Source organism: Mandrillus leucophaeus, unplaced genomic scaffold (assembly GCF_000951045.1).
Source record: "Mandrillus leucophaeus isolate KB7577 unplaced genomic scaffold, Mleu.le_1.0 Scaffold1080, whole genome shotgun sequence".
Classification (NCBI taxonomy): domain Eukaryota; kingdom Metazoa; phylum Chordata; class Mammalia; order Primates; family Cercopithecidae; genus Mandrillus; species Mandrillus leucophaeus.
Window position 1 is genome coordinate 380,223 of NW_012098988.1, and position 26,444 is coordinate 406,666.

At 36.7% G+C, this 26,444-nt stretch overlaps 1 protein-coding gene across 1 annotated transcript in view; it reads left to right on the forward strand.

Annotated features, from left to right (window-relative positions):
- CRYBG3 (beta-gamma crystallin domain containing 3) overlaps nucleotides 1-26,444 on the forward strand; it is a 123,945-nt gene that overhangs the window by 87,195 nt on the left and 10,306 nt on the right. Inside the window, exons 16-18 of the mRNA XM_011986849.1 lie at nucleotides 3,945-4,054; nucleotides 7,461-7,587; nucleotides 25,464-25,603. Coding sequence (XP_011842239.1) covers nucleotides 3,945-4,054; nucleotides 7,461-7,587; nucleotides 25,464-25,603 — 377 coding nt within the window. The remainder of the gene's footprint in view (nucleotides 1-3,944; nucleotides 4,055-7,460; nucleotides 7,588-25,463; nucleotides 25,604-26,444) is intronic.

The window sequence follows — 26,444 nt, forward strand, 5'->3', positions numbered from 1 at the left end:
GAATTTTTTTATGCTGGTGATTTTAAGGAGAACCTCAAGCAACCTAAGAGGGGAAAAGCCAGAAAATGTAGGTATATAGGGATTAGTATACATTATGAGTGTTACGATGATTGAAAATATTGTTAATGACTGTTCTGGAAACATATCATGAGGAGATGTGGCTTATTTGAGATATTGGTGGAACGCCACCTTTTATTTTTTTATTTTATTTTTTGTTTTGGGATTAGGAAAGTTTTATTTTGTTTTAATTTTTTTGTCTTTATTTCTTCTTAAAAAAAAAGGGGGGGGGATACATGTACAGAACGTGCAGGTTTGTTACATAGGTATACGTGTGCCATGGTGGTTTGCTGGACCTACTGACCAGTCCTCTAAGTTCCCTCCTCTCACCCCTCACTCCCCAGCAGGCCCTGGTGTGTGTTGCTCCCTTCTCAGTGCCCATATGTTCTCAATGTTCAACTACCACTTATGCTGTCTCTTATACACATCTAGATGTGTATAAGAGACAGGCCCTGGTGTGTGTTGCTCCCTTCTCTGTGCCCATATGTTCTCAATGTTCAACTCCCACTTATGAGTGAGAACATGCAGAGACCACCACCTTTTATTGAGAAGATTTTTTTTTTTCTGAAGGCTGAAGCTTGGTCATTATGTCTAATTAGCAACTCAAGATATATAGGATCGCTATAGAATTCTTCACCATTAGCAAGTGACATTTTTTTTTTAATTTCCCTCCCAAACAAAAACCAAACAGAATATGTATTATCTGCATATCGTCATCATCTCTCTTACCACAAGTCCTGAATACTGGAATCTAGTACTAGATTACATCTTGTAACAGTGAATTTAGTTTTCAGAGGCGGTTGTAGTTAGGCATCATTCTCTAGAAATTCTAACCAGTTCTCCCCTTTGACTCAGCCAAGTACTTTTTGTTTCTAGAATCTTTTTAAAGCCCATTTCCAGATATAATTAAATGTTTGGATTTATTTAAATATTGAGCCCCTGTTCCATTTTATGCATGATTCTCACCAAGAAAAACAACTAGGTATTTTCTTATATTGGATAATTTAGCCTCACTGAATTTTAAAGTGATCACAGGATCTGTAATAATTGTTGCTACTGTTTTCATGTATGGGGGATAGGAAAATGACAGCTTTAGGCAAATACAGTAAGATTTACAAGCAGTAAAGAGAAAACACTTCTTTGTGGCACTTTAACTAGATCATTTTTATAGGAGCCAAATCACAGAAATACTTAGGAAGAATTATTTCAGGAAAGAAAACCTTTATGATTAATAAGGGAAATGAAATCATTCTACAATATATAACCAATATGAGAAATATATAACACTACAGTATGAGAAAGATGTGATGTAATAGAAGAATAGAAACAAGACTTTTCCTTAATAATCAACATATTTCTATGAGGGAGGCTCAGAGGGCTAGAGAAAGTCTTATTTAGACAGGGAAGAAAGTTTCTCATAGAAATTATTTTAGTATTGGAGTAAGTCAAATTACATTAAAAATAATGCTGATATTGTAGAATAAGTAAGCACAGCTTCTGTGTTTTGTCAGTAGTTCATTGCATTTTTAGTTTGTCATATTATATTAAAGATATATATTACCACATATTGTTAGCATATATTATAAATGAAAATTATGTAGCAAAGAGAATTTCTGTGAAATCTTCATAATATAGTGGAGATAATTTCTGCTTAAATGGTAGTTCTAAGAAAGAAATACAATAATATATGTGAAAAGCAAACCAGAGGGATACTTTTTTTCCTTCACTTCTATTTCCAGTTGGGGAGCTGTTAGGGATTGAGCCGTACCAACGTGGCACAGAAGGATGGGTATAGTTTGGAAAACACTCATCTCTTGTTTGTCTATTTGCCTTGGTTTTAAGCAACCTGAGTTGTTTTGTATATTTGTTATCCATTGTTCTGTAAAGGAAGCCAACATGGTCATTTATCCAGCTAGTTTTTCCAAGGACTTAATTTCTCCAAGGCTCTGTCACTTAATTTCACCAAGAGTAGAAACCACAAGTTAATTATTATAATCAGTAAGCTCAGAGTTGGTTTCTGTATGCTCGATCCTCCGAACATTATTATGAGAATTGTTCTGTTTTGAGGATTGATAAGGTGATCAAAATGAGTCATATTTTTGTAGAGTTGGTCTAATTCTGGGTGAATCATATACCATATCTCATCTAGTAAACTCAGATAAGCATTTAACCCAGTTTTTAAAGTTTGGACAAAGACTATTTTAACCCATCAAATCAAGAGATACTTTATAACATTATTTCTGCATGTGTATATGGATTTTAATTAATTTTTCTGGGTATGAAGACTGAGACAAAAAACTGGAGGTGGCTACTATATATACCATCTGAAATATGCTTCACTGGCATTATCAGTAGTCCAGGATTTGATGTTTCATGGCTTCATTGTGAAAATGGTGAAGTATAAATCTTCAATTCAGCAGTATACAACTAATTAACTGGGAATGTAGTTAGTGAGCAAGACAACATGTCTCTTCTCATGTGGCTTTTCTTTAATTTTTATTAAGAATTTCCATGCAGGAGAAATATCTCTGCATTTTTTGGAGGTTAAAAGTGATTTGCTTTTTAGCCTCACATTTTATATGTCTTTAAGTTAAAAAACCTAAGTATGTCTTGGTTTGGACTTCATTTCTTTGCTATCCTTTGTATCTGCTACAAGGACTACAACAGAAACTTGCTGGATCACATCTCCTTAAGGCAAGAAGTCCCTTGATGTTTTAATGCTCCAAATACAGTGTGGTTTCACAGTAGGAAGTGGTGTTGTACAAACCACAGATGATCATGGGGAATTAGTTTTCTCACCTCCCTGATTTTGACTGATCTTTGATAACAGATCAAGTAAGGTCAGAGCAGAATGAGATAACCAAGAAACAATTCTTCTAAGAAAAGGCCTTTGGGAAGACGAGGGAGGTAAACATTAGCTGCTCAGAAAAGCCTTATCCTTGATGACAGCACGAGCAGATGGTCTGTTATGATGTGTTCTGTGCCCTAGTGCAGGCCGGTCAGTGCAGGGTGGACCTGTGGGCCATGTTGTTCCAAGTCTCCAGTGTATTATGAAATTTTTATGGGCTCTTTAATTTTTTTCATTCCTATTGTAGATTCAAGGCTACTAGAGTTGTAGATTATTATATATCTGGTCTAAAGGGAATTATAGTTGAGATTTCATGGATTTTTCTCGACAAAATTGACTAAAGTAGAAATGTAGTTGTATATAACTATAAGCTGCACATTTAAGGCATTCTTATCAGAAAACCGAAGCCTGTAAGCTGAAATACATGACACAGATATCTTTCTTTCTTCACCATAAATCTTCCACTAATCCCGTCATTATTATCTCCTCTGCCATCTGCTCGTGTGCCCTCCTGGGTACTCTTCATGCTTGCTTATGGGCATGCGCTTGTGCTCTCCTCCTTATATATAACTGTGGATCAGGAAGAGCTAGGGAGGGAAGCATCTAACCATGTAGCCTTACACTAATCTAAGCCTCTTTCATGTTTAGCACTAAATTTTTTCTTATTTTATACATCTAGTCTCAACATAGGGCATAGTGATTGTTTGAGAGAATAAAGGACCACATGTTAGTGGAGGAAGGACTCTAATGTACTCTTTTATAGGTAGAATTGTTTTCTAGGCCTCTGTTCCCACAATTTGGTGGAAGAGAGGCAAGAAAATGGTAAACAAACAGTGACGTTCCATTCCTGAAAACATGTAAGAAAGCAAGTTTAAGGAGCGTATCATTATCCCTAATACGAATTCATTGATAATAGATAAAACATGAGTCTGATATTTTGCTACGTTTTATAAATTCATGAAATTAAAGGTTTTTATTTGCTTTTGATCATCTAAGACCATTTTTTTTCTGTTTAACTGTTGTGGTGTTGTTCTTGTAGCTCAAAGTATTCAGTAAACCAGGGTTCCAAGGTGAATGTATAGATTTTACAGAAGAAACTTCTGATTTGACTTCACTCATACCATGTTCTTTTAAAGTTCTTCGAGGTTGGTAAGTATGCTTACTTAGTGTTTTCTGCTGTTATTTAATAACTAATGTTTTTAAATTTACAGAGATATATTTTTTGCATGCACAGTGAATCTTTAAAATTTATCTTCAACAGGCATTGGTTACCTGCTAACTGATCTATATTAATTTTGCTTAATTTGTATTTTGAGCTATGATGGAATACAGAAAAGCAGAATGCTGATTAACCAACTTAGGGAACATTTTGATTTTTGTCTCTCACTGTGATCTTAGATTATTTCCTAAATATTTTGAATGTTTATATTGTATATTTACTGTCTCACACAGTAGAATGCGATAAAAATACCTGGTGTTTTTAAAAGTAAGACATATTAATCCTAATTTTTTTAACCTTTTAACGAAGTGTTCATCATCCCCCTTTCACAGATGTGGAAATCAGGTTCAGAGTTAGGGTTTCCCAAGATCACATACCAAATTTCAGACCCATGATTCCTTTGGTCTTTTTTTCTCATCTCTGAATCGGATATTCTTCCAATTGCAACAATATACTGTATATTTTTCACGTGTATATGAAACTACATGTGATTCTCACAGCTAAAATATATTCTACAAATTTTTTATTGTGCTAAAATATACGTAACATAAAATTTACCATTTTAACAATTTTTAATTGTACAGTTCAGTGGCATCTCTGTGTATCAAACATCTAACTAGCAACGTATCAAAGTCTCTTTTCTTCCTTTAAAATATGTTAGGTTTGTCAGTTTTCCTCCCTTCTCCCTTGAATCATTAGAGACCTGGGCCTTCTATTTTTCGCTTCAAAAACTTCAGTCTCTTAGCTACCCCCTGTTTCAGTGTCATCTAATTTCTAGTGTTTACCCCAAACAAATCACAGTCCAATTATGTGTCCCAAAATCCAGTTTAATGTTTTTGCTAATGCTTTAATTCCCAGCCATTTTCTAGTACCAGTCCAATCAAGTTCAAGCTCTTTCTTTTCCTGACCTTACCATCAACTAGCCTCCTTTTCCTATGCATTTCCCATCCTATTCTCTTTTCTAACATTTGCTTTCCTCCATACCCTCTATACCGGGGGTCAGCACACTTTATAAAGAATCAGATAGTGAATATTTTTGACTTTGTGGGTTCCACAGGCTCTATTCCAGCTACTCTCAACACTGCTATTAGACATAGCACAAAAGCAGCCATACACAATACACAAACCAATAGGCACAGCTGCATTCCAATGAAACATTGTTTATGGACATTGACATTTTAATTGTATGTAATATTTACATGTCATGAAATAGTCTTCTTTTAAAATTTTAAGCCCTCTGAAAATGTGAAAACCAATCTTAGCTTATGGGCTGTTTGAAAACAAGCAGTGGGGCAGATTTGGCCCACATGCTGTAGTTTGCTGATGCCTGTTTCATACCAAAGGTTGGAGGTCTCTGGTAAATCTAGCCAGCAGGTGTCATTTGTTTGGCTTATACGCTAGATTAAAAAAAATTGTATTAATACAATTTTTACAAATGTAATACATTAATACAAATGTAAGTATTAATACTTACATTTAGGATATTTTTCAGAAGAAGCTGTTTTCCACCTTCTCTTTAAAAATCAGAAGATTTTATGACTTGGAGAAAGCTTTTGCCTTTGTCAGTAATTAGCTGGTAGTGAGTAGATTGCATATGTGCTTTCCACCGTACCATAATCACCACCATTCCCAATTTTTTTCCACCTGGTACACTACTCAAATCTGCATTACCTGTGTGGTCTCCTGAAGGTATATAAGTTTGTGACCCCTGCTTAATAATAATTCAGATATATCCTTTAAGGTTCAGTCCACTCCATTATTTCTGTTCACCTTCTTGATTAACCCTAAATCAAGCAGTCCTTTCCTTCTCCTATTTCCTATAGCTTTTCTGCCTTGAGCCTCCTTGTATTTGTTTTTGTTTATATACTTACCTCTGAAAAAGAAATGTGAGTTTTACAACATTAAAACACAAAGTAGGGCACAATAAGTTAAATAGAGATCTGCAACTCTAATAAGAAATAAACACACACACACACACACCCACACACACCCCAAGGACCTGAAATCATTTTGTTATTATTATTTGGCTCTGAGTTCCTTCTCCACTAAGATAGAAGAAAATATTTTACAAGATTTAGGATCATTGTCTGTTAATGAGAAACACTGAAGTTTTTCTGGAGGAAAATGTATTTTTCTTGACACTGAATGATAGGACAAACTAGTCACACATGTCTCTTCATGTAGGAAATATACAACAGCAGGATAAAAGAATGCAAGAACTATGACAATTGTGTAAGCACCTGGAATGTGTGAGAGACCTGGATTTGAGCCCAGTTCCACCATTTTCTAGCTATGTAACTTTAGGCAAAATGGGTCATCTCTCTGAACCTCAGCTTTCTCATCTGTAAAGGAGGAGTAATAATGGTACCTACCTCAAAGGTTTCTTACAAGGACTAAATAAAATAATGCACTAGCTTTATGCCTGGCACACTAGAAACCTTTGATAAATGTTGACTATGAAATGCTTATTACAGTAGAAGACATGACAGTAAATTATAATGTCCCACAGCATTTCTACGGTTATCCAAAGTTAAACTGGTCTGGCGAGAGTACAGTTCTGGTGATCTTAAAATACAGGGCTAGAACTTAACCACACCAAAACTAAATTAGTAACAGTCATTTAATTTTTCCCTTGGGCTCATTATTTTCAAAAGGGTATGTGTTTAGCTATCTTTTGATGAATACTGTATTGAAGATAGCTCACTATTGAAGATTCTAAGGGGTTTCTTTTTAAAATTTTCTATTAGTTGTCAGATTTGTAGGTGACAGGTTTTACATACTCTTGTGTGATTTTAAAAAAAAAAATCTGTCTTCTATACTCATCTAAACTGAATACAAACATTTTTAATTTTTCCCAAAAAGAGCTTATAATCTGTTCAGGTACTTAATAATCACCCTGATCTAATCCCAGAGTGCTGTATATGAAGGCACTAAATAAAAAGAATGTCTTTAGCTTAAAGCATACATCGTCTCATTTCAAACTTCATCTCTACCATTGAGTAGTTTGAGGAACCGTGGGAAAATCACCTTACCTTTCTGATCTTTACTTTTGCTGCCTATAAAAATGAGGATGTTCCTAACTCATAGAATTATTAAGGACACCATGAAATAGTATATGTAAAGTGCCTAGCCTAATGCGTGGTGTATCATAAGCAGTCGAGGAATAATAGTGGTAGCTGTTGTGTGTGTGTGTGTTTTTTTTTTTTTAAGCTGGTGTGGTGGTGCTTTGCATCACTTTCTATGCCCTACCCCTACACCAGTTCCCACAGCAAAATAATGAGCCTATACTGCCAAGTGAATGCAATTTGACTGAATGTTTTACTGCTTGGCTTTTAGCTGGCTCCTCTATTACCAAGAAGACGTGTTTGTTAATCACTGTGTGTTAGAAGAAGGCCTCTATGCTGACCTGACTTCCTGCGGTTGCCCAGCATCTAAAGTCAAATCTCTCAAGCCCATTGACTATGTAAGTACTTTGCAAAATGCATACTTATAAGACTCTTTTTCTTGTCCAGTTTAATTACCACCAATGATAATGTGAAGTTGGAAGAAATGATAAAGGGAGAAATATCAAAATCTGAAAAATATGAATAATTCATTTGTCAATTGTAAAACTGAGGTTCACTCATGAAATCCAACCAAAATGTAATATTGATATTCTTTTTTTAAAAAAAGCAGGGGTGTAAAACTCAAGAATTAGAATAATGTAGGCCTCGACTTAACTCCCAGTTTGATACTTTAATCAATTTGAGTGACACTGGCAAAGTTACTTGGCTTACCCATCTATAAAAATAAAATAATAACAATAGTACTTACAAGGTCACTAGGATATTAAATGAGATGATGCTTATAAAGTGCACAGCATATGGTAAGTTCTCATTTAAATGTTAGCTATTAGTACCATGGTTGTTGTTGTTATAAAAATAACCTGACCACTTTATTATTCTACTAGGTAAGTCACATGACAGTTTGTCTGCTACTAAGGTAGCAGATTCTAAATTCAAACCTGTTTTTGGTAACAGGGCCTTTCTGTCTGGTGTGTGCAAAATGATCTGGGTCACCTTGGAGGCCCATATTTACAGAGTAAGTAGGTCTTCCTTTCCACCACATTTATTTAGAATTTCAAATGTGAGAAAAATGGGATCACAACTCCAGGACATCAATTCTGGACCCCTGGTCAATAGGATCTGTGCAGAGGAGGTAGTGAGGATCTTGGATACTTTCAAGATAATCTAGTTATGACAATTCCTTGGCAATATGTTTGGTCAAAGCTTCAGTTTTACACAGAGCTGATTAGAAACTCTACCTAATAGTAGTAGTGACTCAAACCTTTCTGTCAGAGCTGACTCCAGGCATAATGGCCATACTCAGGATCTTTGATCTCAACCTAAGCAATGTAGTCCTATTTCACAAGGCATTCCTGGATAGAGTATTCTTGGTATCAGACTAATTATAGAGTCTTGGCTGAGAACAAGAATATAAATAGTGTTCTTGGTCTCTCTCAATGGCTCTGTAGACACCAACATGGAAAAAATAAGTGGCTACTAACACTTCTTGTCTGTTGGAGGAAAACTGGTTTAAAAAAATATGTATATATGATCGGGCAAGTCTCTGCAGGCTTTGATAATGCTGGAAAAGACACTGGAAGATAGTAGTCCACATTTACTGGAAAGCGATTTTTTAAACAATTTTTAGTGGCCAAATCAGCAGACAGATACTTATTTGGTGTTAACTCTAAAAGCAAAAGATAGAGGTCTAAATTTGAAAGTATCATCCCGAAAGGATTTTGTACAACTCTTAATTCAGTGAACTAAACCAACAAAATTTCTAGGGAGGGCATTTTAGAAGCAGGGTCAAAATTAATTAGTGTTACTGTTTTTCTTTGAAGGGTTATAATTCCTTTAGATTCATGAAGTGTAAAATGAAAAATTTGGGATGAAAATAAACAGAAATGTTTTCATGTAAGTTGTCATGTGGAGTTGCATGTCCCTAGTTTTGGTCCTGTGGAACCCAGGCAGCATAAGCGAAGGTGCCTATTGGGAAGGACTTGAAATCTATAAACTTTTCACTTCAAGAATGGGTTAAAGAGTATATTCAGTTTATGTAAGGGTAGCACGTTAGTTATCTTAATGCCATTCATAATATACTGAAAATATTTGAAACATCTTTTGCGAAAATGTGTTACAGCAGCAGGTTTGGTGTTGAAATGGGAGGAGCATGAGGGAGGTTGGATATCCTATAAAGATCTGCAGATTGACCATGAAGACACCTCAACAGGGATCCCAAAGCCTTAAGTTGATCAGACCTAGGGAGATTGATACGTAAACCAGAAGGTCAATTTAATATTTTGTAATAAGTGGATTCTAGTGACTGGAATGCTCGAGAATTCTGTCCTGGGCATTTTTTCCCCCTCTCTGGAAAAACAAGGGAAACTGAATTAGTCAACGGGAGGTTATTTGTTGAGCGTAAGATTTGGGTAAAATAAGGTAGATGTCTTGCAATTAGCCTGTAGGCTAACATTCCTCCCAAAAGAGAGTCCTTGCACTATCTAGGTCCCAGTTGCTCACACCCTCTAGATTCTGTCTCGTTTCCCTGGACAGTGCTAGATAAACTATCTGTTCAGCTTCTCTCATTAATTCTGATTCTTTCTGTGATTCTCCCCACTATCTTCGTACTTAGGAATTGATATGCCTTTTTTTCTTAGATTTCCTAATACTGCTGCCTATGCCACAATCCAGTGTAATTCTGGATTCATTCTAGGAGATGTTTCTGTGTAATTAAGTTGACATTATGTACATACGAGGTAATCCTTTGCTTTCGCTTTTGTTAGTTAAAACTGCAGAATTCGAGGGATGTTGCCTGCAGTTGGTATTGCCAGACATACTATAGCTTGGTGCTTAAGTGTCACAATGGTATAATATTGAGGAGTCTTAAGACTTCATCTTCATAGAAGATAAGTATATTTTGAAAATGACAGTTTGCTCCAGGCAAACTTCTGTTGGTACAGGTGAAGGTTACATTCTAGAGGGCCGTCAACACATAATTTGCAGTGTTGCAGTCATTTTATAATGAATGGAGCTAGGAGCGTAGTTCATAGTTCTGCGTGTAACTAATATGACCTTAGGCAAATCTCTTAATTCATCTGTATCTCAGTTAATTCTTCTGTAAAGAAACTGTTAGAACAGCTATTTTCAAATCTTGAACAGCCTCCAGTTCTGTTGCAAATAAGTATCCTGGTCATATTTCTAATTGGATGTGAAAAAGAATTTATCCGGCTTTAGGATTCACAAGGTCAGAGGGAATAATAAGTTAATAATAAGTTAATACATTAACTTTCACAACAGTCTCCAGAGTCATAGTGGTTGAAAACAAATGTTCATTTCATTTTCATATTTTGTCTCAAAATGGCAAGACAGTTGCATGGCCTCCACTTTAGGCTTGTGAGTTGGATTTAGATACACTTTTGATATTTGCTTTGCATTGGGACCAAGCTAATGGGAGCACCTCCAATTGGGGACATGACTATTTTCATGACAGGGGAAAGAGGGAGCACGGTCACAATCACAGAGTCACATTTGAAGCTTCTGCTCAGATTCATTTTGCCCATGCACACATCATTGTGTCCACTCATATTCTGTTTCCAAAAAAAAGTCATTAGACCAAGCCTGACATAAATGGGGCAGGGGAATAGACTCTCACTTGGGCAAGGATGAAGTCGACAAAGTATATTCAAACAATAATACAATCTACCAGAGATGTATAAACTCATAGAGGTGTTCTCTGTTACTATATTTCGGAGAAAATGAAAGGAGATGAAATTGTAATAATTTATCTCTTCTACTGTAACAGAGCTAACTTCCTTTTAAAAACTTGAGATTAATTTTTAGTGACAGTCTGGAGGTGGTTTGGTGGCTGTCAAATGAAGTATATGGTAGACAAGTAGAAAAGTCTGCCTCAGAATATGGTCCCCAGTTCTCTTTCAAAATTCATTTAGAATTCTAAAATCATCGGGTAATTTAATATAGGGAAATTTAATTTAATCATACTAAGACACTCTATGTAAGCATCTGGGAAAAATAATAAATTAAGTGGCCTAGAATTAGGAAAGTGAACTAAGACCCAGGGTTTTCATCAGGCTCTTCACAGAGATATAATTATATATCTGGAAAAATTACATGTCTAATAAAATGCCTAAATATCTATCTCAAAACATGGTGAATTGGTTTCCACTGACTTCTCTTTAAGGTTTTCAGTAGCCTTGGTTTGGTAATGGCTTGACTGCTTAACAGTGATTACAAGAAGACCTTTTAAGATGAAAAAGATTGAATATCATGCCTAAGGAAGTTTAAGTGTTTTGTGGGGGCTGAAACCAAAGCCTTCTATATTTAGGAGTAGTCATACTAGGTATGAAAGGGCAATAAAATGATTTAAAAAAAAAAAAAACACGCCAAAGATGATGCTTGGGGCATTGGTGTAGAGTTCTGTGAATGAAAAACACATCTGATTAGTAATTTTGTAGAAGAAAGTTTAAAGGTATTCTATTTTGCTTTGATCAAAGAAAAATATGTAAGGTGGCTGAATTATTTCTCCCATCTCAGCCTCCGAAGTAGCTGGGACTACAGGTGTGCACCACCATGTCTGGCTAGTTTTTGTGGTTTTTTGGTTGAGATGGGGTTTCACTGTGTTGCCCAGGCTGGTCTGAAACTCCTGGGCTCAAGCAGTCCACCTGCCTCAGCCTCCCAAAGTGCTGGCATTACAGGTGCAAACCACTGCACCATCCAGCTGAATTATTTATATAAATATCACAAATGCTGCACAATAACACCATTGCTGAAGATGCATTTATATTTATTCAATCTAAAGTATTGAACACGTGCTCTTTACTAAATACTGTGCTAAGTACTGAATATGAATATAAAAAGAATTAGCGTAACAAACTCATCAAGTCTAAATGTTATTTGATTCTTACTCTTGGCCTCTCAAGTGTAGATGTTTCTCACATACCTCTTCTTGGCCTTTCCTCTCCTGTACTTAGAAATTTTCATTATCATAAAGATGATTCGCATTCGCAGATATCTAGAGTAAGCAGTACTCAGTTATTCCCTGAGCTTCATTCGCAGATTCCACATGGGTCTTCAGCATGTTTTGTCAGCATCCCATTTTCTCTCATAGACTTGTTCTTTTCTGCCCTGTTTCTGTTGAAAGCAATCATCATTACTCCCTCCCCACCTTTTTTTAGACGGAGTTTGGCTCTGACACCTAAGCTGGAGTGCAGTGACACAATCTTAGTTCACTGCAACCTCCGCCTCCCAAGTTCAAGGAATTCTCATGCCTCAGCCTCCCAAGTAGCTGGGATTACAGGCACGTGCCACCACTCCCAGCTAATTTTTGTATTTTTAGTAGAGACGGGGTTTCACCATGTTGGCCAGGCTGTTCTCAAACTCCTGATCTCAAGGGATCCACTCACCTCGGCCTCCCAAAGTGCTGGGATTACAGGCGTGAGCCATCGCATACAGTCCCATGATATGTCTTAAGCTTTTCCTCTTATCTCCTTTCCATTTCCATGACTAAGTTTAGAGGCTCATTCTGTCTTTCTAAAACTATTGTGATGGGCACATAACTAATTTTCTTCCTTTGGCCTCTTTCTTTTGCAGTTCTTATTTGCAGCATTGAGCATGTAACCTTCTCATAAAGCCCAGACCCTGGCATCAGGTCCTACTTTTCCAATATTATTGCTCAATTGTTTTCATGTATCCTGTTTACAAGCTTTCCCTCCCCCCTTCCCCCTAATACCTTCCTTAAACTTTCTTTATTTTGTGTTTTTATGTGGAAACATAGAATGAAGTTAGAATGAAGTTTTTCTTTCCTGTCTCTAAATTCTTTGAGATCTAATTTAAAGGACCTCAATTCTAGGAAGCCTTCAATGACCTCATTTCTTAAAGTGACTTTTGTCTGTCCTGAATATTCTTTCTCTGCATCTCAAGATGCTTTTCACTTTCTCCTTTTCATCACACTTACTGAAACTGTAAAGCCATTGAGGGGATGATTTATATTTATTGTAGCTTTAAATTCTGTCACCCTTATGTCCCCTCTACTTAGCACAATGCTATAAAAATATCAAGAGTCCATTATGTAATAAGCCAACTAAATAAACTCATTTATTCATGCCTAAAAATATATAGGCAGTAGTTGTATAAAGTTCATTCTTCTACTTCAGAGCTCATTCCATAAGAGGGGTTGTACTTTGGACTTACTATAGGTTTGTGTCTTATCCATTTACAATATTGTAATAATAGCTTTGGAAGTTGGGGGATGGTGGGGAACCTAAGTTTAAAAAAATAGTAATTTACAGCTGCTAACTATTGATGAAATGTTTTAAAGTCAGACTGGGTATTAAAAGAATAATGGCATATATAGACTAGGAGCAAGATACATGAGAACTTGTTGATTGATCTAAGATGGAGTTAACTGCGACTTTCAGACTATTGCATAAAACATTTAAGCACGGACCAGGAGTGTGTGGGGTAACCTGTTTTATTGCATTTGCATGGGAGCAGTACTTAGCTGGTTACTTCTCTTATTTCTCCACTGGGGCGTTGGAATGGAAGTTTGGCTGCCTTTGAAGTAATAATCGAACCCTGGCAGCTCCACGGAGGCAAAACCAAAGAATATTATAACAAGAGGCTGAAGAAAAACTTCAGATGAAATTAAGACTCTGATGACATAAATGATCTTAAGAGGTAGAATAAGAATTGGCAAGACAATCATTCATTCTGTGGAAGGATACTGAATAAGAGGCACAGCTACAAATAGAGGGAGACTATAAATCCAACCTCAGAATGAAAGGAAGGAATGAGTTTATAAAGTGTAGAAGACAAAAATTAATTCAAGATGGATTAAAGACTTAAATGTTAGACCTAAAACCATAAAAACCCTAGTAGAAAACCTAGGCAATACCATTCAGGACATAGGCATGGGCAAGGACCTCATGACTAAAACACCAAAAGCAATGGCAACAAAAGCCAAAATAGACAAATGGGATCTAATTAAACTAAAGAGCTTCAGCACAGCAAAAGAAACCACCGTCAGAGTGAACAGGCAACTTACAGAATGGGAGAAAATTTTTGCAATCTACCCATCTGACAAAGGGCTAATATCCAGAATCTACAAAGAACTTAAACAAATTGCAAGAAAAAATCAACCCCAGCAAAAAGTGTGCGAAGGATATGAACAGACGCTTCTCAAAAAAAGACATTTCTGCAGCCAATAGGCACATTAAAAAATGCTCATCATCACTGGCCATCAGAGAAATGCAAATAAAAACCACAATGAGATACCATCTCACAGCAGTTAGAATGGTGATCATCAAAAAGTCAGGAAACAACAGGTTCTGGAGAGGATGTGGAGAACGAGGAACACTTTTACACTGTTGGTGGGGGTGCAAACTGGTTCAACCATTGTGGAAGACAGTGTGGTGATTTCTCAAAGATCTAGAACTAGAAATACCATTTGACCAGCCATCCCATTACTGGGTATATACCCAAAGGATTATAAATCATGCTTCTATAAAGACACATGCACACGTATGTTTACTGTGGCACTATTCACAATAGCAAAGACTTGGAACCAACCCAAATGTCCATCAATGATAGACTGGATTAAGAAAATGTGGCACATATACACCACGGAATACTATGCAGCCATAAAAAGGATGAGTTCATATCCTTTGTAGGGGCATGGATGAAGCTGGAAACCATCATTCTCAGCAAACTATCCCAAGGACAGAAAATCAAACACATGTTCTCACTCACAGGTGGGAACTGAACAATGAGAACACTTGGACACACAGTGGGGAACATCACACACCGGGGCCTGTCATGGGGTTGGGGGAGTGGGGAGGGATAGCATTAGGAGGAATACCTAATGTAAATGACGAGTTAATGGGTGTAGCACACCAACATGGCACATGTATACATATGTAACAAACCTACACGTTGTGCACATGTTCCCTAGAACTTAAAGTATAATAATAAAAAAAAAATAAAGTGTAGAAGAATTTGGTTACTATTAAACTTTTTAGCTGAACCTATATATATAGTTAATGGTATTAACTATTATGCACATTTTGAAAATGCAGGCCAACAAAAGCTTACAGTAAACATCGCACTTCCCAGTGAGATATCTGAAACAGTTCTCTTTAAATTCAGGCGGAAGACAACGGTCTGCCTATTACCACTACTATTCAGTATTCTGAAGTTCTATCTAATAAAAAAAATTAATCTAAAAAATGAAATAAGATTAAAACAAAAGGAAAAAACAAAACTGGCAAGAGCATCTATGGTGTAAATGATAAATTATTAGGGCTAAAGCACATTTTTAAAGTTGCAGAATATAAGATAAATAGCAATTAAACTATAGCAATTAAGGGTATTTAGAAATAAATCTAACACGAGGCAATACGTTTTTTTCCTAGAAATTTCATAAAAACTCTTGAAGGAAGTAAACATTGGAGAGATACAATCTTTATAGGTAAAAAGACTCAATATTATAAAGATATGGTCTTCCCCAAATTAATACTGTTTCAGGCAAAACACAATGTTCTGTCCTTTTAGGGGGTAGAGGTGGGGAGTAAAACATGGCAAGCTTATCCTATGATTAATTTGGAAAAGATAATGGGTCCAAAATCGCCAAGATAATTTTTAAGAACAACATGTAGGGTCATTTATCCTACCAAATATATATTGCTTTATACAGTAGTAATAATTAGTGGGAATCAGTACAAGGAGAGACAAATGGGACAGGGGAATAGGGTAGCATGGAAACTGACCTATATAGTAATAGAATTTGGAAGATAACAGCATTCCAATGGAGCTATGATGAACTGTTAAATAAATGGTGTGGAGACAATTGACCCATTCCATGGAAAAAGACAGTTAGAATCCTACTTTACTCCAAACACAAAAATCAGTTCCAGATGGATTAATAACAACCTAAATGTGAAAAGCAAACGTTACAATTTAGAAGAAAATATAGGAATCTACCCTGATGATACTGAAGTAGGATGGATTTCTTCAAACAGAAAAAGCACAAATGAGTAAGAAAAAGGTGAAAGGCAAATGTATTAGTTTCCTATTGCTGATGTAACAGATTACTGTAAACTTAGTAGCTTAAGATGACAGATATTTACAGTCTTGCAGTTCCACAAGTCAGAAGTCTGAAATTGGTCTTACTGTGGTAAAATTAAGGTGTTGGTAGTCATTTCATCTGGGAAGCTCTAGGGGAGAACCCATTTCCTTACCTTTTCTAGCTTCTAGAGGCCACCAACATTCCTTAACTCATGACCTTCTTTCATCTTCAAAGTGCATCACTCCAGTCTCTGCTCTTTATCTGCTCTCTATCTCTGACCCTCCTAACTTCCTCTTACAAGGACCCTGGTGGCTACATTGGGCTTACCTGAGTAATCCAGATGATTGTACCCATCTCAAGGTCCTTAATTAATAATATCTGTAAAGTGCCTCTTTACCATGTCAGGTAACATATTCACCACATTCACAGGTTCTAAGAATTGGCATGTGAACATTTGTGGGGTAGGGAGAGGAGGCAGGCATTAATTATTCAGACTGCCACAGCAAGCCACAGAATATATTTGCAGTCCGTATAACCTGCAAAGGTTTAGTGTACTGAATATAAGAAGAGCTCTTAGCTGGGTGCAGTGGCTCACACCTTAATTCCAGTGCTTTGGGAGGCTGACCTAGGAGGACTGCTTGAGTCCAGAAGAGCCTGGACATTGCTGGTCCCTATCTCTACAAACAATAAATAAAATAATTAGAAGAGCTTTTTCAAACCAATTCAGAAAAATCCACTTCAAAAACCAACAGAGGATATAAATAGGCAGTTTATAGAAGAGGGAAAAATGGCTCAGGACGTCCAAAGGATGTTAACCCTCACTAGTGATCAAGGAAATACAAATTAAAACAATTATGAATAACACTAGCTTACTCTAGCTACAGGCATTTTAAAATCTGAAAATACTAAGGTTTGTCTTAGTTGCAGGGAAGTAACATTATTCATATATAGCTAGTGGAAGAAGTGTTAATTACAATGCTGCGGGGAATAAGGATGTCTGTTGCAGCTATGATGGATGAAACAATCAATCACACATTCCTATAAGGGAATGAAATATAGTAGTTACAATGAATTGGAGAGCTACATGTATGAAGAGTCAAATTTCAAACACAGTAAGCAAGGAAAGCAGGCTACTAAAGATGTTACAGTAGAATACATTTTCTGTAAATGTTAAAAGCAAAAGATGCATAACCATTAATAGAAATAGAAAAACATGAGCTGAAAAGATTTCAACTTGAACATAGTGGTCACCTCTCGGGGAGGTGGGAGTTTAAATTCATCTGTATTTGCTATGTTTTATTTATTTTAAAAATTTGATACAAATATAGTAAAATTAAAATGTAATACTTCTGGGTTTTAGGTACATGGTCATCTATGTTATTCTTTTTAAAATGAATCATAATTTTTTTAAAAGAGGAAAACAAACACCAGTAAGAAAGGTAAATCCATATTGAAACTGACTTTCTAAACCAAATGAGAGAGGCTCTATGAGAAGGATTATAGTTTACTGGTGAAGAGTTTGGTTTGAGTGTCTTGGAGACCTTCTTGGTTCAAGTCCTGACTCTACGATTAATAACTGTTAGATGAGTGACCCTTGGCATGTTTCTGACCACTCATTCTATGAGGCCAGCATCATTCTAATACCAAAACCTGACAGAAACACACGGAGAAACAAAACTTCAGACCCATATGCCTGATGAACAAAGATGCAAAAGTCCTCAACAAAGTACTAGCAAACTGAATCCAGCAGGACATCAAAAAGTTAATCCACCACAATCAAGTAGGCCTTATTCCTGGGATGTAAAGTTGGTTCAATATATACAAATCAATAAATGTGATTTATTACATAAACAGAACTAAAAACAGAACCCACATAATTATCTCAATAGATGCAGAAAAGGCTTTCAATAAAATTCAACATTGCTTCATGATAAAAACCCTTAACAAACTAGGCATTGAAGGAACATATCTCAAAATAATAAGAGACATATATGACAAGCCCACTTCCAGCATCACACCGAATGAGTAAAAGCTGGAAGCATTCCCTTGAAAACTGCAACAGGAGAAGGATACCCACTCTTACCTCTGCTGTTCAACATAGTACTGGAAGTCCTAGCCAGAACAAGCCCACAAGAGAAAGAAGTAAAAGGCATCCAAATAGGAAAAGAGGGAGTCAAGCTATCTCTCTTCACAAATGATATGATTCTATACTTAGAGAACTCCATAGTCTCTGCCCATAGGGTCCTAGATTTGATAATTAACTTCAGTAATATTTCAGGATACAAAATCAGTGTAGAAAAGTCAGTAGCATTTTTATACACCAGTAACATCCAAGCTGAGAGCCAAATCAAGAATGCAATTCCATTCACAATAGACACAAAGAATAAAATATCTAGGTATACAGCTCACCAGGGAGGCGAAAGATCTCTACAATGAAAATTATAGGACACTGCTGAAAGGACTCAGAGACAACACAAACAAAGGGAAACACTCCATGTTCATAGATAGGAAGAATCAATGTCATTAAAATGGCCATACTGCCCAAAGCTATTTACAGATTCAATACTGTTACTACCGGAGTACCCACATTTTTTCACAGAATTAGAAAAAAGCTATTCTAAAATTCACATGGAACCAAAAATGAGCCCAAATAGCCAAGGCAACTCTAAGCAAAAAAAAACAAAGCTGGAGGCATCGTGCCACCGGATTTCAAACTATATTACAAGGCTACAGTAACCAAAATAGCATGATACTGGTACAAAAACAGACACACAGGCCAATGGAAAATGTTAGAGAACTCAGAAATAAAGCTTCACACCTACAAAAATTTGATCTTTGACAGAGTTGACAAGAATAAACAGTAGGGAAAGGACTCCCTGTTCAGTAAATAGTGCTGGAATAATTGGCTATCCATATGCATAATATTGAAACTGAACCCTTTGCTTTCACCATATGCAAAAAACAACTCAAGAGGGATTAAAGACTTAAATGTAAAACCTAAAACTGTAAAAAACCCTAGAAGAAAACCTAGGAAATACCATTCTGGACATGGGCCCTGGCAAAGATTCTATGAGGAAGCCTCCAAAAGGAATTACAACAAAAACAAAAATTGACAAATGGGACCTAATTAAACTAAAGTGCTTCTGCACAGCAAAAGAAACTATCAACAGAGTAAACAATCAGCAGAATGGGAGAAGATATTCACAAACTGTGCATTCAACAAAGGTCTAATATCCAGAATCTGTAAGGAACAAATCAACAAACAAAAAACAACCCCATTAAAAAGTGGCCTAAATTACATGAACAGACACTTCTCAAAAGAAGATATGCATATTGCCAACAAGCATATGAAAAAATGCTCAACATCCCTAATCAGTAGAGAGATGCAAATCAAATACACAGTGAGATACCATCTCATACAAGTCCAAATGGCTGTGATTAAAAAGTCAGCAAATAACAGATGCTAGTGAGATTGTGGAGAAAAGGGAATGTTTACACTGGTTGTGGGAACGTGCATTAGTTCATCCGTTGTGGCAAGCAGTTTGGAGATTTCTCAAAGAACACGGAACTACCAGTTGACCTAACAATTCCATTACTGGGTATATACTCAAAGGAATATAAATCATTCTATCATAAAGACACATGCACATGTATATTCAGGGCAGCACTATTCACAATAGCAAAGACATGGAATCAACCTAGGAGCCCATCAGTGTTGGACTGGATAAAGAAAATGTGGTACATAGCCACCATGGAATACCACGCAGCTATAACAAAAGCAGAATATCATGTTCTTTGCAGCAACATAGATGCAGCTGGAGGCCATTATCTGAAGCGTATTAACACAAGAACAGAAAAACAAATATGTCATGTTTTCACTTATTAGTGGAAGATAAACATTAAATACACATGGACACTATGAAGGGAACAATAAACACCAGGGCCTGCTTGAGCAGAGAGGGTAGGAGGAGGGTGAGGATCGAAATACTACCTTTTGGGTACTGTGCTCATTACCTGGGTGATGAAATAATCTATGCACGAAACCCCTGTGACATGCAGTTTTCCATGTAACAACCCTGCACAGATACCCCAGAACAGAAAATAAAAGTTGGTAGAAAAAAAAAAAATGAGAAAATACAGTTCTACAATCCCTAAACTGAATGTATTTCGGGATTTATACTTTTTCAAATTTTAAACAGTAATATGATTCATGTGTGGCCTATAAGGAAACACAGCCAGCAGGGTTCTGGACTGCACCCCTAATTAAACATATTTCTATTCCTATAATGAAATTTATGCACAGCTACACAAACTGGGTAATATTATAAATAGACTTCAATTTATTCAGGTAGAGTTTTGTTGACTAGGAAAAAAATTTTGATTTTAAAGCTTTTTGGATTTCAGAACAATGAATAAGGTGTTGTGCATATATATCTATGGATAGATACAGATATAGGTATATAACTTAGAACAATAATTCCCAGCACATATTAAGTGCTATATATGTTAGTTTCTACTGTTATTGTCACTTAAATTATTTAAATTATTATTTTAGTTGATGGGATGAGGAGGAACAATGAGTTTTGTCTTTTTTCATATTGAAATTTTCATTTATACAATTTGGTCTAGTATTCTTTTTCTTTGACAACTACATCGTCCTTTTAGAAACTGTATCCTCTTTGCATGATTTAGACTTAATCCGGCAGGAATGTCCTGTTAACTGCTGACATCTAAGAAGAACCTTTAGCCACAAATGGTTGGCCAGCTTCTAAGTTAACGTGGACTAAGGCCAAGACATTTGTAGAGCTCAAACTGTAATCAATTTTTTTTTTTTTTATGGTTGGAAAGTTTGGATTACTGTGTCATCTTCAGTTTTAAAGATTTATTAATAGTTGATCTCTCTTCCTATTTTCATGTTAGGGAAATGTATCAGAAAAATGTGATTTTAAAATATTAATTGTTCTTCAATACCATTTATTTCCAAAAGATTATTAACCAACCCCCATCATCCTGCCCAGGTTAGCATTGTGTTGACTTTCCTAATCTTCCTAACCTTTAAATACATTTGTAATTCAAGTATACTTATAAATTAAATATTTAAATTAAAATAAAGTAGAAAAAAATCAAAGCTTCAAAACAATAGATCTTCTTAAATGTAAAATTTGATAGTTGGATCACATAATGATATCCTTTTGTTGTTGTTTAGGAGAGGTGGGATATTTTTCCACATTGGTTTATTAGCTGTGTCTCTTCTTTGGTTAATGCTATTGACTTACCCTCTTTGCCCATTTGTCCAATAGGTTTCTTAGAGTACCCTTACTAATTTATATAAGCTGTTAAAATGTTTCAGATATTTTCTGTCATCTTGTACAATGTTTTTCCTCAATATCCCTGCATCATTATTTTTAAAAACATAGAGGTTTACACATTTTTTGTTCCCTCCATCGAGCTTTTTATCTTTTCTTGAGATACACTTTTAGAGGTAGAATTGCTAGAATCAAGGGATTGAATTTAATGGCGTTTCAGTGACAATACCAGCCTTTTGAAAAATAGCTTTGTAGGCATTCTGCAAAAGGAAGAGGAAAAATGTACCCAGGTCAGTTTTTCTTAGAATAATGCTTAGCATTTAGATTACTTTCTCATAATAGGCTTTTAGATTTTTTTCCCCCTCTGGGATATAAAACAGTTAACATCATGTAACCAGTAAATGCCTTTGATGTAGATGTCTGTTGCTCTTACCCCAGCAAGCTCTTCTCTGAGGAGAGTGCTGCTGATTGTTGACTTGGAGCACTGGCCAGGCTCCTTGCCATCTGCTCCTCCTCACTAATCAGTAACTCAACAAGTGGATGTGTGTAAAAAGGGAAAGTGGAATACTTTCTAAAATCTTGAGGGTGAAGATGTTGAAAAAAGTCCACCAATATAGTCAGGGTTGTGGATTTTTATTGTCTGCTTACTTTCAGTTAATTTTATAAACTGTTGGGATGCTTCCAATTTATTTTGCAGATAGCAGAAGAGGTGCCTAACCTTGCCTGTGGCCACTCAATAACTCAGTGATTAGAGATGAGTTTTTATTCCTGGTGCAGTCAGTGGTGTCTACTGAGGGAAAATCAATGCTCCTAGGTAGCTTTTCCATCTTAGCTTATGGTCTCACTGCACACAGCAATTGTAAGATTCTTTGCCAGTATCCTCTAACTCCTAAATCTGTACTGTCCAACACCATAGCACTAGCCACCTGTGGTTATTTAAATTAAATTTGATTCAGTCCCTTGGTCACACAAGCCACATGTGGCTAGTGGCTGCCATATTGAAGAGTCCAGATACATAACATTTCTATCACTGCAGGAACTTCTTCTGGAAGATGCTTTAAACTTTCCTTGATCAGCAGACAGTGTTGGCCACATAATGTAAAGAGAAATTTATTCACACATTTCCTGATTTTAAATGGAAATTTCTTAGCATCCTTTTTCTATCTTTCCTTTTATTTCAGAGGTGGAGTTCATCCTTTCCAAAGTGATCTTTTTCCTCATGAACTGATGGGAAGCAATGGATTGTACCTCTCCCTCCTTCCCTGGAACATCCTTTTTGCCTTGCAGTATTCAGCTTCTCTCTATTTTACAAAGCATGCTCATAGGCCACTACCCCGTTTCCCTACTGCTCTTCACCAAATTTTTCTAATAGTCTGTACACCTATTATAGCCTATACAGTTTCTCACCACTTACTCTTCAGCCCTTACAACCTAGATTTTAACTTAATTTCTGACATTGTGCTGAAACAGCAGTCATAGGGTTGCCAGCTGCCTTCTGATTGTCAAACCCAGATAGCCTTATCTCAGTCACCTTCTTCCTCGACATGGAAATAATTTGATGCCATGGGGCAAGTCTTCCTTATAATTCTCTTCCTCCTTCACTTCTACAGTGTAAAGGGGTTCTGTTTTGGCTGTCTTCTCCTGATTCATTTGTTCAGTCACTTCCACCTCCCATGTTTCATTATCGCCCACCTGTGTATGTCAGTGCAGTTCTAGTTTCCTTGCATTTCCATTTTCTCATCCATGGCTCTAGTTATTACCCACTTTCTGAGAATTCCCAAACGATGTCTGTAAACCTGGTCTTTTCCCAGAACTCAAGATCAAAAGGTCCAGTATATGCCGGACATCTCTGTTAAGATTATTCTGCCTCTATCTCAACATTAAGACATCTGGGCATGCTTTCCTCCTGGTTTCTTTATATATGACAGATTATACCAGCATGTCCCAAGCTGTGACTTTTCACATTTTTCCTCACTTACTGATTCCATTTGTTTGCCTTAGCTAGCATGTCTGTGTTATCACTGTGATATTAATAGTCTTCCTGGCCATCCCTTACTCCTAACCTTCCCCCTAACCCATTTTAGGTCTGGGTCTATTTTTCTCTGACCTCATATATTCCACCAGTACTGGTGTCATTACTTCCATTCTCTCTATTCTTCACTCATGCTGTTGTTAGACAGATTTCCTGAAGACCATTAAAAAATGCATATACACAACGCAAACATGTGTAATAATTACCAACTTAATAATACCAATTTAAAATAAATATTCCCATGGTTCAAAAGTCAAAATGTACCAAAGGCACTTAGTGAAAAACTTTGCTCCCACTTGTGTCCTTTATCTTCTCTTATGCAGTCTTCCCAACAGGTAGCCATGGTTACCGGTTTATTTTTTAGAAAAATTTTAATGTGTGTACAAGCGCATATATATGTATGTGCACAGAAATTTTCCTTTTCTGCAAATGTTAATATATGAAATATGCTTTTCATACTATTCTTTGTGTTTATTTCTAAAGAATATATCTTGGTGATCTTTCATAAAGAGCTCCTTATTCTTTTTTTACAGCTGTATAAGATTCTTCTGTGTATGTACCATAATTTATGTAACCAGTCCTCTCTTGATGGGCATTTAAATCATTCCCCACCCTTCACTGTTCCAAACACTGCTGCAAAGAAAAACTCTTTGATAAGTCATTCTTCTCTTATGCAAGTATAAGCAGGTCCCTTGTGAGGATCACTGTGAGAGCCTGTTATTTTCTGCCTGTTCATTTACTGTTCTTTGACCCTCCACTGCCCCTGCTGCTAGTGCTTTGCTTCTTATGTACCGAGTTGCAGTTGCTTCAGCCCACTCATAGTCCTTAGTTCAGAAGCCTTCAAGGACTGTCCGTTGGGAATAGATCTGTCTCTGTCCTGTCAGTGTGGGAGGAGAAGCAAGCAGTGCAATTCACCATAACAAACTGTGGGAGCACTTGCCGCTGTTTCCTGTTGGGCTGACTTGCCGTTCCCCCAACATGTTCCATGTGTTTCTGTTGCCTTGCTTTGCAGAGTGTTTTCCCTCTGTTCACCATCTTCTTTCCAGATCCACTGCATCCTTTGAAACTGAGCTCACAAGCCACCACATCCATGAAGCTTGGTTCCTGCTCCCTTCTGCTAAAAATAATCTAGCTTTCTACTGAGGACTCTAACACAGCGTATCTTTTTCTGCGCTGGATTACAGTATGTGCAGTTCTAATTTAGCTACTCATTAGTAATTCCCCAGACACAAGGATAGATGGTGCCTTGTTTTGTCATCCCCCCAAAAGTCTCTTAACATGGTGTCTTGCATACACTAATGAATGAAAAAGCAGTATTCAGTATATTCTTGTCTGACATGATGGGTTCAAGAAATACTTTTAATGCAGAAATCACCACCATTCTTGTGCATTTCAGCTATTTTTTTAAATTAAAAATGCCTTTATTCTTCCTCCTAGGATATTTTGAAGAGTTTACCGTCACAAAGTCTTACATTCCTAGTGACTGCTCCTGTGACCTCCTAGAAATGAGGGTGCCATTCCATTCCATATTTATTCTGTTGCCAGCTAAAAGCACTGGCAGAACTAATTATGGTCCATATTAAGTACCACAAGACCTTAATCTGATTTGGAATCATGGGTCTCTTTATTATAGCTGTTTTTATTATGAGATTGATTGCTTTTCTGATAACTTGAATTTTAATTTACAAAAAAGTGAATAAAAATTATTAATAAAATCTAATCTTTCCAGTGCAGTTTTGACTATAGCAACCTTAGCGAGTAAAGCAGTAAATTCCATGCATTTAAGAATACAATGGATCCAGGGTACCCTGTGTTCAGACTGGGATGTCACTGAGATATGGCCACTCCTATGGTGACGACTTCTTTCTCTGCTAATAGGTTTTTGAGGAACCCTCCATCAGCCTTTTTGCTCTGGAGCATTGTGAGGGAAGAGAGTTACATCTAGAAGAGGCTGTGAACTCTGTTCTGAACAAGGACCTGCACTTCTACACCCAGTCTGTGTGGGTAAAAAGTGGACTGTAAGTATGGGAGAAAGGCTTGGTCTGGTTCAGTCACTGTTTTAAGGCAGAGTTGCACAGTTGCAAACCAAGTCCACTGTGTAGTAGTATGCATTCAAGTGGTCTTGAGGAAGAGCCTTTTGGGAGAGAAGGGCTACCATATGGTCACAGCATGTATCGTAGAGTAGATCAATCAGATGACTTTACCCAGTTGAACTGATTTTCTTTTCAGAAGAAATTTCAATATCCCAGCAACTTTGGTTAAGACAGTTTCCTGCTTAAGGCAAGTGACTGCTGGCCAGACGAAGTGCGGTGTTGTTTTTTAATAGCTGTGTATTCTAGAGCAGTTCCCTCTGGGGTACTCACTTGCCTGAGGACTACACTGGTTGGCCTAGGCTGCCTACCAGTATTGTTGTTCATTTAGGTTATCAGTCAGTCCGGGTAGACCCAGGGGCCTGTGCTTTTACAAATTACAAAGCTGCCTTTAAGAAAAAATTGAAAATTATGATAGAAATATTAGATATGAATGTGAACATTTAGGACAGAAATGGTGAGAAGTCTGCAAGTGAGGGGTCTTGAAGTTGAAGCTCTATTTGCTTCCTGGAAAATCTGCCTCTGAAGCCATTTCTGAAGAGTCCGGCATATAAACCAGTCCCCGCTCCTGCACTGTTAGTGTTCTGGTAGCAAAAGTCAGCTAAAAAACACACATCGCTCTTGACGGTTAATTAAAAGTGGCTTTAAAAGTTTGTCTATGACTTTGAAATTATGTGATAATCAACTTTGCTGGTTTAAAGAGAAAGCCAATAATATAGGTGGAGTTGAAAATTTAGCAAACTACTACAATAAGTGGTTTTTATATTAT